This window comes from Myotis lucifugus, unplaced genomic scaffold, assembly GCF_000147115.1.
Source record: "Myotis lucifugus unplaced genomic scaffold, Myoluc2.0 scaffold_635, whole genome shotgun sequence".
Lineage (NCBI taxonomy): Eukaryota > Metazoa > Chordata > Mammalia > Chiroptera > Vespertilionidae > Myotis > Myotis lucifugus.
Window position 1 is genome coordinate 247,971 of NW_005871683.1, and position 14,443 is coordinate 262,413.

Sequence of the window (14,443 nt, forward strand, 5' to 3'; positions counted from 1 at the left end):
CCACGTCCAGGCCCCCGGTGAAGGCGGGGCCCCGTTCCGCGCACGTCACAGTGGACCCCGGGACCCACACCGGGACCCCCGGCTCCTCGTCAGGGCGGAAAACCTCGGCTTTCCACGCCGGGCGCCCCGGGCGGCCTGCTCGGGAGGTTTGACATGAGCAGCTGAGAAGCTGGGCTCCACCCGGAAGCGGAAGTGACCCCGGAGGAAGCAACACCTGACAGGGACCGGGCGGCCCTCAGACCCCGCGGTGGGCGGGCGGGGAAGGGGTCCCCGTCTCTTTCCCAGCACTCGCCCCGAACCCCCTCCTCACGCCCGCCCGGCGCAGGCAGCGGTCACAGGACAGCCATGGCCTCCCGTCGCCCCCCATGGCGCCTTCAGACTCCAGTGGGGACCCCCCCGCTTGAATTTTTAGGTGGCAACGGGGGTCACAGCCACCTGTTCGCGTGGACGGGACGCTGGGCTGAGGCTGGACCGCCGGTGGCCGCTCTGCGGGACCCCACACAGTCCTGTAACACGGATGGGGTTGGTGGTCTTAGACACCTGACTCGGACGGACATTTTCTCGGAAATTGGAGCAGGACCCTTCCCGGAAATAGCTTCCCTGTTGGAAAACCATCGACTCCACGAAGGCATGTTCTACCCCCGAGTCTCCGGATTCATGAAGAACTCAGAGTAAACTTGGAGGCCCTGGAAAGACGACCTTTTGAGATTGGGAAAAAATAAATTTAAAAAAGATGATGTTTATGAGAAGTTAGTCAAGACTCTGAGCTCCCCGGGTTCTCAGGCTGGAAGGAGGCCGAGGAAGCCCAGTGCCCGTTGGGACACTCAGCTCTGTTGTCCTCCTGTCTTAACTCTGCCCCCAGGGACCGTGGGGGTCGCCCCGGATGTGTGTGTTCCCCGAGACAGACCCGAGTTCCTGCTAAGGTTCAGAGGGCACTGCCCCTGGGTTCCGCAGAGCCTGAATTACCAGATAGTTGACGCCTGCAAAGGTCCCTGTTGGTATATTAACTTTCAACAACCTTCCGACTATTGATTGCGTGGGTATGGCCTGTACAAAATTCAATTTTGGCCCAAAAGGGGGAAAAATGGTTTGTCATGATGTATCGGGCCCGTGGCAGCATGGGGGACACGCTTCAAGAATATAAGGTTTACAGCTTTCATCAAGGACACACGCATGTAGTGGTCGCTCCTGATAAGGCTCAAACAGCATTGAGAAAAGTAAGAGGATGCAAGGGGGGGGGGGGGGGTTGGGGGCGGGAGGATGGCATTGCTACCTAAATGCAATATGGATAGCCCAGGTTTTCTGTTTTTTTTACATGACCAAGAAGGATCTAAGTAGGATTCTGAGTTAAGGCATCATGTACACGCTAATCACACTCCCCCATTTTCTCCCCACCCTTCTGATTGCAGCCCATCTTTCAAAGACGGAGCAAGCTCACTTGGGACGTCCTCCGGGAGCCTTTGCTGACCGCCAGCCTCCCAGCCCTCATGGTGAGTATCCCCGACGCAGGCCTCCAGCGGCGAAGGCTGCTTGTCGTGTGGTTTCCTAACTTGCTAAGACGCCTTCTTCAAGTCATCAAAGAGGAGCCTTTCTAGACCTCCGTCCCCCTGATTGGCCTTGCCCTCTTCGTCCTTCTGGAAAAGACGGAGATGGGTTTAGGAAACAAAGGTTGAAGTTGTCTTTCAGGAACAAGACATGGGATGTATGCTTAGGTATTTGATTCATTTAGCTTCAGGTCTGTACTGTTTTAACAGGTCTTTCTGTGAGCAGTCCTGTGCTAGGTTCCAAACGGGAGGCGACTTCTTGTCCTAGGGATGTTCAAACACCTGCAGGTGCATCCCCCCTCTGTCAGGGATGTCCAATCAGTTACAGAGCAGATAGTTGACATGATTGACCTCTAAGGATTCCCAACTATAATATGTCCGTGAACAATGCACCCATGAGACTCCCAACTAGTGTATAAATTCTTTGAAGCCGGATCTGTGTATGGTTCACCTAAGCCAGTGTTATTTAGACCCATTTTTGAGTCATAAAATCAATGTGTTCATCCATAATTACAATTTTAAAAAATGAAATGAACCCAACTGTTGTGGCTCAGTGGTTGAGCATTGACCTATGAACCAGGAGGTCGCGGTTTGATTCCCCATCAGGGCATGATTCCCCATCAGGGCACATGCCCCAGCTGAGGGCTCCATCCCCAGTAGGGGGCATGCGGAAGGTCGATCAATGATTCCCCCCCTTCCTGTCTGAAATCAATAAAAATATATTTTGAGTCCTAGCCGGTTTGGCTCAGTGGATAGAGCATCGGCCTGGTGGATAGAGCATCGGCCTGGGAACTAAAGAGTCCCAGGTTCGATTCCAGCCAAGGGCACATGCCCGAGTTGTGGGCTCGATCCCCCCCCAGTAGGGGTCGTGCAGGAGGCAGCCAATCAATGATTCTCTCTCATCATTGATGTTTCTATCTCTCTATCTCTCTCCTTTCCTCTCTGAAATCAATAAAAATATATATAAAAAATAAAATATATTTAAAAAAATGAAAAGGTATGAAGGCATAGAAAATAACCAGGTAAACCACCCATAGGAAGGGTAATTTGGGTTTTGTGAAAGTTTGGTTCCTATAGCACATACATGTCTGTGCTTTACAAAGTTAAATCCATTTCTTCTGTAAGCCATTCTAAAAAAAAATGAAATGTGAAAAACACTCATCAAGGACAATCCTAACTGAGAAAAATTCAAGAAAGAGGTGTTAGATACCTAAATGACAGATCACTAGTACTGTCCAGAGCCGTGCCTTAGCTAAAAATGGAGAGCTACTAGATTTTAAAAGGGTGAGATGGAACGGGGTGTTCATAATAAAACATAAAACCGGATTTTCACAGACATCTTTGTAAAACTAGTGGAGACTGTGACTCTTCTGTCCAGGTTTAAGTTTGGTATCTCAGCCTGGTACCTAGCAACATGAATATTACTCAGTTTATTAAAGTTCTACTAGGAAGAGGTAGTCTCCAGGATTCCAGGTATCCCTGGAGAGGGATATATTTATATTTAATTCTCTAGCTTCATTCTTAGCTCTTCTTTGTTTTGAGTTCTAAAATTGGTGTGTACGACGTGAATGGTCCCGGGAGAATGCCGGGAAGAGCACAGTTCTTAGAGTCAGAACACTGAGTCAGCTGGTTGGCCGTGGGCAAGTCATGTAACTTGGCTGTGCCACCGTCATTTTGTCTTTGAAGTGGGGACAGTGAGTGACACTGACCTACTTGCTGCATAGAATTGATGTGAGTCAACTGAGATAAATATTTGGAAAAATACTATGTTGAAAGGTTTCCAAGTATAATTTAAGTCCTTCACCGTTTCAAAAAGAATTTGAGGCCACTAAGTGTAAAGATAGGTTTTATTATTATTAATATTTCTGGGCTGTGAACTCTGTTGTCACTTTTCAACCCCAGCTCTGCCACTCAGCTGTGTTCCCGGGCACCTCGAGGCCAACATCCTGAATCATGGTCTTCCATGAGCAGGGAGTTCCCAATAGCCGGGCAATAGAGTGAAGGTCACAGTCATCTGGCCGTTGTACCTGCTGTTCCACGCACAGCTCTCCAGTGCTTGCTTATGTCTCCCCTTCTACAAGCATTCCATTCATGCCATGAGCATTCGGTTCGTTCCCGGCAGTGGGGTAGGGAGCCCGCCAGGTGGATCTAAGTGCAAAGGCAGAATCGCTGCGCTGCTGCAGGGAAGCGAACAGGTAGAAAGAGTCGCCTCCTCTAAGCTGAAACGGTCCTTTTCTCCGTGGGCCCTTCAAGCTGTTCCTGAGACTCCGGTGGGGTAAACCACCGTTGTCTCAGGAAGTTTCCCAAAGGAACGGAAATAAACCAAGGAAGCGAGATGGTTCTTTTCTCACCACACAGCTGGGATGGACGGCTTGGAGTAGTGTGCACTACCGCACTGACTCTCGTAGTAGGTCACACTACAAAAACAAACCCAAGACACATGTTAACACTAAGCTGTGTGCCACCCTGTGCGTAAGAGCAGACAGAATGTGGTAATCACGTGTGCTGATGCGGAAATAGCATCAGGACGTGTTATTAAGTTAAAAAGTCTGTATCCGAACATGTGCAAGCGATTCCTTTTGGTCAATAAATGACTATATATGCAAACATATTTTTCCTGGGAGGAGAAAAAGCATAAACAGTGGTTTACCTTTGGCTGGAAGGACTCGGGTGGTGAGGCGGGAGGTTCTTATTTCTTCAGTGTTTGCATTTTCTAACTACATATAAGCATTATTTATTTATTTCGGTGACAGCAGGTTATTTGAATTTTGCTTTCGGTTTTTTGTTTTTGTTTTTGTTTGGTATTAATGTTATGTCTTTAAAGCACTCGTGTTTGTTAAAGTACACTCTAAAACCATCAAAAAGTCATGAGAATTTATTCATAATAGAAAACATGCCAGCTAAAGCAGTGATATGCATATTCAACAGGCATTAAATGAATATGTATATTTTTAAATCTCCTTTCCATGATCTGCTCCTCCTGCGTTCTCAGATGGCTAACTCTGCACACACACACCCCCATCTCTCATTTGGTTAAATCCATCTGGGGAATAAAGGGCAAAAGACAGGCCTATTTATTAACTTTGAAAAGTAGATAAATAATTAATAGCCCCGGAGTCCCTTTGGACAGTCTTCCTCACTCTCAGTCTCATATATGCTGCTCGTCCTCCTGACATGGCGATAACCATAAATGAAGGTAAAACACAGTCATGATCGTTAACAACCCAATTCTAATTATTACGAGAAAGTACGTTTTCTGAATATGTATGCACAGCCCAGGTAAAAGGAATGGCCGAATGTCCAGACTTTTAAAAATTAAAACTTTGAAAGACTGTAGTAGGTAATGATTCATAAAGTTTTAAAAAAATGGTTGAAAGGATCTCTGGACTTCTCCAGTTAATTATTTTTATTTTAAAATTGTGCTCTTTATTAAATAATGCTAAATGTATAGGCAGATGTGAAACACAGTAGCCAACATTTATTTGTCAAGTTGGTTGACTGAGTCCCAGAGTGCTAGTGATTAACACCATAAGAGCAAGACAGTATCGTAGCTGATTTTTTGTGGCCTGTGGAGCTGTGCTTGGCTAACCCAGACCACAGAGGCTTGCTGTCTCCTTTAACACTAATGAGGTTTGTATGGTCACACACGTGAGCAGCCTTTCAGTACGCCTCTCTGAACTAGGAGGATGTCCAGTTTCCTGCTAGGCCTCTGACCCTTAGCTCAGAATATGTTTGTCTCTATCTCTAAATTATTGACAAATATTATGGAAATAGTAATAGATGTGTATAAACTTCAGCCACAGTTTCAACAATACCGTTCTCATTTTGTTTCCAAGTGTCCACTCTTTCTGTCCTTATCCTTTTTTTCTGGTGATGGCACATGCCCATGGCAGGTCTCTGCTAATAATAAAGTCATACTGCCCTGGCCGGGGTGGCTCAGTTTTTCGGAGTGTCGTCCAGTGCGCCAAAAGGTGGCGGGTTTGATTCCGGGTCAGGGCACATACCCAGGTTGCGGGTTCGATCCCCAGTTGGGGCACTTGTGGGAGGCAACCGTCGATATTTCTCTCACCCTTCCTCTCTATTTAAAAAAATAAAATAAAATAAAGTAAAGTAATACTATGAGCTAACACTAACCAGGCATTGTTTAAGCACTTTACATATATTGTATTATTTTACCTTCTCATCAACCTAACGAGGCATGTACTTTCATGACCCCCCAGCCACTGTGTGGGAGAGCCCTGTGCTCACCCCTGCTCTGCACTGATTTTCTGAAATGGCTGGTAGTAGTCTGAAAAGTGCCCATTGTTTAAATTCCTAGGGGCCAAAAGAAGAAAGGGAAGTAAGTCCTGTAAGTTACTTTTTGAACTTTGCTCTTCTTGTGTGTATGAAACCTTGGTCCCTCCCCTTTGAAGCCCTCGTCGTTAATAGTAGATAAGTGAGCCCATGAAGGACAGGAGAAGGTTTCTCTTGCTCTAGAAGCTCCCACGGGGAGTGCCCGAAGGCTCCTTATCAAAGACGCAGTTCATTTCTCCAGAAGTCCTTGCTGAAGTGCAGCAGGATCCCTAAAAGGGGTCGTGCGCTAAGCGAGGTGTCGTCTCCAGGTTACATCTTGAAATGGTGAATCGGGATGAGTGACTTTTCTTTCCCTGTGAACTGGGGAAGCGAGGTGTCGTCTCCAGGTTACATCTTGAAATGGTGAATCGGGATGAGTGACTTTTCTTTCCCTGTGAACTGGGGAAGCTCCAGACCTGGAGGGCTTGCTGGGTGACATGAAGTCAGGAGGCCTCGCCGGGTTGTTTGGACAACCCCTTGTCTCTGTCTAGTGGGGGATTCTAAGCTGTAAGCCTACAGCAGTGTAGACCCTGGAATAAGAAAGAGGCTTGAGTCGTGTAGGAATTCATACTGCATCGTTCCAGTAGCAGCTCCAGCCAGGTCAGCTGGCAAAGGGAGCCACAGACGGCAGAGATGACGCTAGAGAGCAGACGCTGAACGCCCAGGGGTAGGGCAAGGAGGGTCAGTTCAGCGAGGCCACAGGAGCTTCTGTTAAGAGTCTATTCCTTTAGGGGGGGCAACCAAGCTGCTTAGACACCTCACATTGGCATATGCCCCAAAGTATGTGGGTAAATGACTGCTCTGCCATAGCCAGGTCCCTGGGGGACGGTTCTTTAACTGCTCTGAGAGGAGGTTGCTGTGTCTCCTGTGCTGGTCAGTGTGCAGGTGTCGTGGGCTCTCCTGCTTCCGGTCCTCGGCTTGATAACGCAGGAATGGCCACGATGCCTTCTTAAGTCCCTGTAGCCTCCATCGCTACATGGTATTACCCGATTAGGTTGGGAAGGGTAGGAGAGGGGAGCCCTACAAAGCCAAAGCACATGAGACCTTGGATTTGCTATAGTTTCTGGAGGTTTTATTGCCCTGCTGGCATGGCTCAGTGGTTGAGTGTCGACCTATGAACCAGGTGGTCACAGTTTTATTACGCAAGATTTTAAAATACATATATATATTTTATTGATTTCAGAGAGGAAGGGAGAGGGGGAGAGGGAAACTTCAATGATGAGGGAGAATCATCAATCGGCTGCTTCCTGCACGCCTCCCCCCCCCCCCACTAAGGATTGAGCCAGCAACCCAGGCATGTGCCCCTACCGGGAATTGAACTGTGACCTCCTGGTTCATAGGTCCATGCTCAGCCACTGGGCAGCACCAACTGGGCTTAATATGCAAGATTTTAAACATACACAGAGGTAGGAAGAGCAGTGCTGTGATGCCCACATGCCCATCATCCAGCTGCAAGAGCCATCAACGCATCTATTCTTGTTTTAGGTGTCCTCCCGCTTCTGATTATTTTTAAGCAAATTCAAGATGTTGCTTTGTTTATAGTATATGTATTTATACTTCAGTATATAGCTCTAAAAGATAAGTCTTTTGGAAAACATTGCCACATATCATGATTCCTAAAAACTGAATAATCCCTTAATTATCATCGAATATGCAATTAGGGTTCAGATTCCTCCAACTGTCTCACAGTTTTTTTTTTTAAACAGTTGGCTTGTGTGAAGCAAGATCCAAACAAGGTTTACACATTACAGTTGCTTAGTCTATTTCTAAAGTCTCTTTCTTTTTTAGAAGACATTTTTATTAAAGTATACTATAGAGAGAGGCGTGCACACATCCTTAAGTGTACAGCGCAGTGGGTTTTCTCCTGTGAAACCACCACCCATGTCATGAGATAGAACGTGACCAGGGCCCTGTGGTGCCTGACTGTAGCTTTAATTTGCATCACTCCAATGGCTAATGATGTTGAGCCAGTTTAAGATATATTTGGGGGGCCCTGTGGATATTTTTTATGAAGAACCTTTTCAAGTCTTTTGCTCCGCCCCCTTTTTCTTAATAATTTGTGGCAGTCTTCATACCTGCCAGAGATGAGCCCAGTGTTGAGATAACCGACTGCAGATTTCTCCTCCCACTGCGTGGCTTGCTTTCACTCCCTTAATGGTGTCTCGATGAGCAGAAGTTCTTAATGAAATCCGGTTCGTCAGCTGTTCCCTTTATGGTTTGTGCTTTTTGTGTCCTACTTTAGAAGTCATTTCCTGTCCTCAAGGGCAGGAAGATGCTCTGCTTACTTACCCCCTGGAAGTTTCAAGGTTTTGCCTTCCCAATTTATGTCTGCACTCCTTCTAGAATTTCATTGTGTGATGGTTGTGAGATAGGGGCCAAGGGTCATTTGTTTTTCCATGAGGATATCCAGATAACCCAGAACCATTAGAAACGTCCACCCTTTCCCCTTTGCCCCACAGTGGTAGCGTTCTCATAAAGGAGAGGACTGTACATGTGTGCGTCTGTTTCTGAACTCTTTGTTCCATTGGCATAGCTGTGTTTCTTTATGTTTCAGTTGACAAAAGTTGTTAATACCATACTGGCTTAGATGCTGGGATTTTATAAGTTTTGCCATCTGGTATTGTAAATCTTTCAACTCTGTTTTTCTTCTTCAAGATCATCTTGGCTATTCCTGTCCCTTTGCATTTCATAGAAAAAAATAGAATTATCTTGTCTGTCTCCACAAAAAAGTGCTGAGATTTTGACTAGGATTGAAAAATATCTATAGATTTTGGGGAGAACAAATAGCTTTATAATATTGAATCTTTGTGTCTAGAACTATGGCATATTTCTCCATTTATATAGGTCTTCTTCAAATTTTCTTGGTAATGTTTCTTGATTTTTCTGGATAAGTCTTGTACACCTTTTGTTAGATTAATTTTTATGTATTCGATGTTTTTGATGCTAATGTAAATGGTATTATGTTTAAAATTTCATTTGCTTCTCTCTGTCCTAATGTTAAGACTATTGACAGGTACTTCATCGTCAAAGATAAATTAAAATTTCATTGCAGAACTATCCTTTACTCCTGGATTTTTCAGTCCTGAACGTTTTTACACTTTATACTTGCTTTCCACCTCCACGAAGTTGAACACCACAGCTGGTCGTTCGCTCTTTTAAAGGATCAGATGTGAGCTCTCCTTTCCGACGACCAGAGGCCACAGCAGGGCAGTGGTAGGAGGAATCGCCGCTTACACTTACTGAGCGCTTGCTCTGTGCTAGGTTCTAGTCGAACTGCTTCATAAATACTAACTTATTTAATCATCACAGCTACCCTGTGAGGCAGGTTAGAGAACGTCCTTATCTTACAAGGGCGGCACCTGAGGCTCAGAGAGGCTGGTTAACGTGCCCCAGGTCACACAGCTTACGTCTGGCACGTCCAGGCCTCAAACCCAACCGGCAGGCACCAGAGCCCAGGCTCTTTTTTTTTTTTTTTTAATTGATTTCAGAGAGGAAGGGAAAGGTCAGGTAGAAACATCAATGATGAGAGAGAATCACCAATTGGCGGCCTCCTGCACACCCCACACTGGGGATCGAGCCCACAACCCTGGCATGTGCCCCTGACTGGAATCGAACCTGGGACCCTGCAGTCCACAGGCCAACGCTCTGTCCACTGAGCCAAGCCAGCCAGGGCCCATGCTCTTAACATTCTGGAGCCTTTTGGGTGGTAGCAGCAGATGAGGGCTAGCGTAGGAGGGAAGGAGGAAACTGGGGGTCCCTGCAGGGCATCTGGCCAGAGAGCCAGCTGTCTACATGCTTTTCAGCCCTGGTGGGGTCCCCTTTGTGGCCTGTGAGAAATACCTTGGGGTTGGGGTGGAGGGTGCTGTAGAGGGGGCTGGGGTCTAACTCAGCAGTGACGGTCAAGAGAAGTGAACCATAGGTAAGGTCTTCCGAATTTGATCTCCTGATCAGATTTGCAGACTGAAGAAATAGTCCATTGAGTTGCTTTTCAATTTCATCACCTGAAAATTTCCTGGGAGTAAGTGGAATCATGCCTGGTGGTCTGTTCTTCCTCTGAGGCGGCAGGCACATCTATATTTAGACCAATAGTCATGCTTCCGTGTGATGGATCAGTGCGTGTCTCCAAAAATGGCCGTGCCTCGAAATAACATGTGCGCATCGTTATGAACGAACAGCGGAGTCGTCCCCACGGTGGCCCTGACGCACGCACTCAGAGGGACTTCCCTACAGGTGTACTCATGAAGCAGGTAAACGAACACGGTGCTAGGACCACAGCCAGCCACTTGGGCATGTGTCCCTGAGCCCAAGGAAGCAAGCAGACTCAGACAGAAGGAATTTAGGGCTTCCCAGGCCCAAATCATGAGAACCATGGATTTGGATAACACAAACCTCAAGCTGGGATTTCCTTTAACCTCGTCCTTTCTCTCACCTCCCACCTTTTGTGTGTCACTCTGCTCCATTGATTCCACCCTTTAAATAGCTTTCACATCTTTCTCCATTGCCAGGAATCGCTGGGATCCTCGATGTGTTGTTTTTACCTGATTGGACAACAGCCTCCTGAATGCTTGGTTCTTTAATTAATTGCCTTCACTGGTGCCAAAGTTATCTTTATGAGACGTAAAGCCGTCGTTTCACTTTCCTGCTTAAACTGATCTCAGTGGCTCCCATTGCTTAGAGCAGTGGTTCTCAACCTTCTTAACGCCGCAACCCTTTAATACAGTTCCTCATGTTGTGGTGACCCCCAATTTCATGGTTACAAATTGAACATCATTAAAGCATAGTGATGAATCACAAAAACAATATGTCATTATATATGTGTTTTCCGATGGTCTTAGGTGACCCCTGTAAAAGGGTCGTTCGACCCCCAAAAGGTAGAGAACCGCTGGCTTAGAGGGTTAAAAATCAAATGCCCAGAGACTGGTCTATGAGGTTCCTTAACTGGCCCATCCATGCTCCTTCGCGTCCCCATCTCCCTCAGCCCTTCACCCACCGTGGCACACCTGTGGCTCCCGGGCCTGTGCTCTGCTCTCAGGCGTGGTGCTCTTGTTGCGATGCTTCTCAACAATGTGCCTTCCCTGCCGCCCCAATTCTCACCTTGGCCCTTTTGGCCACCTCTTAGCTTTCCTTACAGAGCATCCTCATACTCATCACGCCCGTCTTCCTTGGTAGAATGTAGAGTCCTGGAAGGAGGGTCTTATTCCCTATTATTTCCCAGGGCACCATAGGCACTTCACCGTTACTTGCTGGATGGATTCTTCCTTCCTTCCATCCATCCATCCATCCATCCTTTCAACTAATATTAATACTCGCTATATTCAAGGCACTCTTCTACCTGCTAGATATACGCAGTGAACAAGACACATCATTTGTATTTCCACTGAGCTTATATATTAGTGAGAGAAGACAGGCAATAAAGAGATAAAGAAGCAGGACATATACCAGGTGGTGTGGATGCTAGGCTGAGAGTTAAAGCAGAGTCATGCGACCCAGAATGCATGGGTCACTTGTTGGGTGGCCAGAGAGGGCCTCTCTGAGGGGCACCCGGGAGGCTGCGAGCTGCATGAGCGACCCTTGTGAAGATCAGGGGCCAGAGCATTCCAGGCAGCAGGCAGAGGCCACAAAAGCCTCAGGGTAAGAATCAGCTGACTTAGAATCAACAGTGGTTACCTAAAGCCAAGTTACAGGGAAGGGAATGCCTCTAAGAGAGACAGAACCGAAGAGAGAGATTATGGCTGGTTTTGGAGTCAAAGGTAATTCCTTTGTAACACATACTGGAGCCCTGGCCCGTGTGGCTCAGTTGGTTGGAGCATCCGCCTGTATACCAAAAGGGGGCGGGTTCGATTCCTGGTCAGGGCACATGCGTGAGGCAGCTGAGAGATGTTTCTCTCTCACATCAATGTTTCTCTCTCTCTCTCTCTCTCTCTCTCTCCCCCTTCCTCTCTCCAAAATCAATAAAATAATAAGCAAAAAACACACCTACAGGCTTCTTATCCAGTGGCAAATTTAAAAGGCCCCGTTGTTCACAACTGATGCACAAGAGCGGTTAGGGGTGTAGCCGCCGACTACCCTTCCCCACTCCACTGGGCCCAGCTCTGTCGGGACGGCCTGTGTAGAGAAGCGGCCCAGGTAGAGTTCACTTGGCTTTCTGTTCTTCGTGCCGTCAGTTTGCCCAAGCCACACAGTTACAGCCACAAGAATGTGAACTCTGAAATGTGCCTATTTTTAACCTTTACAGTGGGAAAAAGCCCTTCATTTACCTATCGTTCATTATTTCCCAGCTTAATATTTTTTATTTTTTTATTCCCTTCCTGTGCCCCACCCCCTACCCCACCCCCACCCCCTGCCTTCTCCGGGGAAAAAGGTGCCGTATCAGAAATCCTGTGTGTGCTTTGGTGCCGGGTGAGCCGTGTGCACACACGGGCCATGGCCGGGGTTATGTAACAAGAGCTGTCCTGAGTGCAGTTGGCTCATGCGGAAGGCCATGCTGTGGCAACTCCAGATCTCACTGCAGGTAGCTGAGGGTGGACTCGCAAAGCAGGAATCCCGGCTCAGGGCAACTTGTTGGCCAGCTTTGTTTCCTGACTCAGACTCTTCCTTCGAAACCCCAGGTTTGGGTTCAAAAGATCCAAGAGCGTTCCGGTTCATAGACAAGCGATCCCCGCCACAGTCACGGGAGATACACAATTTTTTATTTTCTCCAGTGGGCGGGAGGGCAGCTATCACAGAGGAGATCTGGCCTGATAGGAGTGTTCATATTCTTGTGGTTATGTCAACCAACTGGCTTGGCCACACCAAGGCCATGTCTAGACAGTGTAATAAACCCTTCTATGGCACAACGATCTGTTTTTTGTTTTTCCTTCTAATGATTCTGGTTATTCTTGTGAGAGTTGACCATCTAGAAAGCTTATTTAATTATGCAGTATAATAATTTAGGAGCAAATAGAATTAAAATATATATATATATATATATATATATATATATATATATATATATATTGATTTCAGAGAGAAAAGGAGAGGGAGAGAGAGATAGAAACATCAATGATGAAAGAGAATCATTGATCAGCTGCCTCCTGCACACCCCCTACTGGGGATCGAGCACGCAACCTGGGCATGTGCTCTTGGCCGGAATCGAACCTGGGACCCTTCAGTCCGCAGGCTGACGCTCTATCCACTGAGCCAAACCTCTAGGGCATGGCTTCTACCTTTATACAGGTTATGTGCTCTCCAGTTCACCACAGTCCCCCCTACTCCCTATTGCCTCCCAAACATTGAGGTTGACTGTCAGCTTGCCATGTATGATCAAACTTGTGCTGTTGTATTTCTGATCGTAGAATTAAGAGGACAGTGAGCTAAAAAGCCAAGTGTTTCAGGGCCAAAAGAATACAGCTCAAGATGATACTAGAAAACAAATCTATTTGGCACCTGAAAGGCACTGGAAGTTGTAACTCTTGTTCTAAACTAATACCATCATCAGAGGAACTTTGGATACATCTTTTCACCGTGAGGTTGCGTTATACCCTTGACAAGATTTGAAAGGAGATTGTTATAGTGTGGAGCTGAGACAAAGAGAATACAGTACATGGGACCCTTCTTTCCCTTTCCCCATACAAAGCTATGAAAAGTGAAATCCGTTTGTTTAGCCACAGAGTCCCAAAGATGGTGCAGTTAGAACGCTTCGTATTGACTTTTGGCAGGATTACCTTGAACCTTTCTACTGCGATCTGGTCATCATCCTAGCAGCAGAGCTTCTGGGGAAGTCAGAACGGAGGTTCCTCTGCCATTCGCTGAGCTAACAGCGACATTGCTGAAAGGAAATGCACTATATTATTCTGAGACATAAGGTACGAACACCCAAAATGGACCACAGTCATGGCTCCTCGAATAAAAGATGCCATGCTTAATCTACCCAAATATTGTACTATTTACAGGCTCATTTCTACTTGTGAATTTTTTTCTGGTCTCTGCTTCTAGCTACTACCCAACTAATATTTCTAACATTTCCACTCGACCAACTAATACTTCTTTGGCGGAGCCAGATGCTCCAGGAGACTCCATAAAAGTTAAAAAATAATTCAGCTATGTTGCATGGGACATAATTGAAGGGTCATGAACCATCTGGAGAGCAGGAGAACCAGTTCCCTCTTGTTCCTATTGGCTTAGTCTGTTGACTGTCCCGGTGCCAGTCCCCGGAGCCTGGCTGCAGGCCTGGCGAGGAATGTGGCCTCTGGAGTTTCGGCAGGTACGGCGTTCGTCACGGCCTCAGAAGCTGCTTGGCCGCTGGTCAGGAAGGCTGCCTTGATGGGAGGGGTAATGACAGGCCGTGACCTCTGAGTCTTAGCGTGGCCTTGCTCTGTGCCCAGACTCATCGCATTCAGGAAGCCGTTCCTTTCTGTGTGTCCACCATTTCCTTACTCGCTTGTTGGAAGGGAAACAGCCTTGGGTGCTGATGAGAAGGGCTTTGAAGGTAGAGTCTCTAGAACAGGGGTGGGGAACCTTTTCTCTGCCCAGGGCCACTTGGACATTTATAACATCATTCGCGGGCATACAATATCAGCTAAAATGAG

The 14,443-nt window shown here is 46.9% G+C and overlaps 1 protein-coding gene across 2 annotated transcripts in view; it reads left to right on the plus strand.

The window, feature by feature from the left end:
- Positions 1 to 41: 41 nt before the first annotated feature.
- LOC102437467 (protein cornichon homolog 3) overlaps positions 42 to 14,443 on the plus strand; it is a 120,197-nt gene continuing 105,795 nt past the window's right edge. For both annotated transcript variants that reach the window (XM_023746204.1, XM_023746205.1), the window contains exons 1-2: positions 42 to 1,217; positions 1,410 to 1,490. In XM_023746204.1, coding sequence (XP_023601972.1) covers positions 1,095 to 1,217; positions 1,410 to 1,490 — 204 coding nt within the window. In that variant the 5' untranslated portion in view covers positions 42 to 1,094. The remainder of the gene's footprint in view (positions 1,218 to 1,409; positions 1,491 to 14,443) is intronic.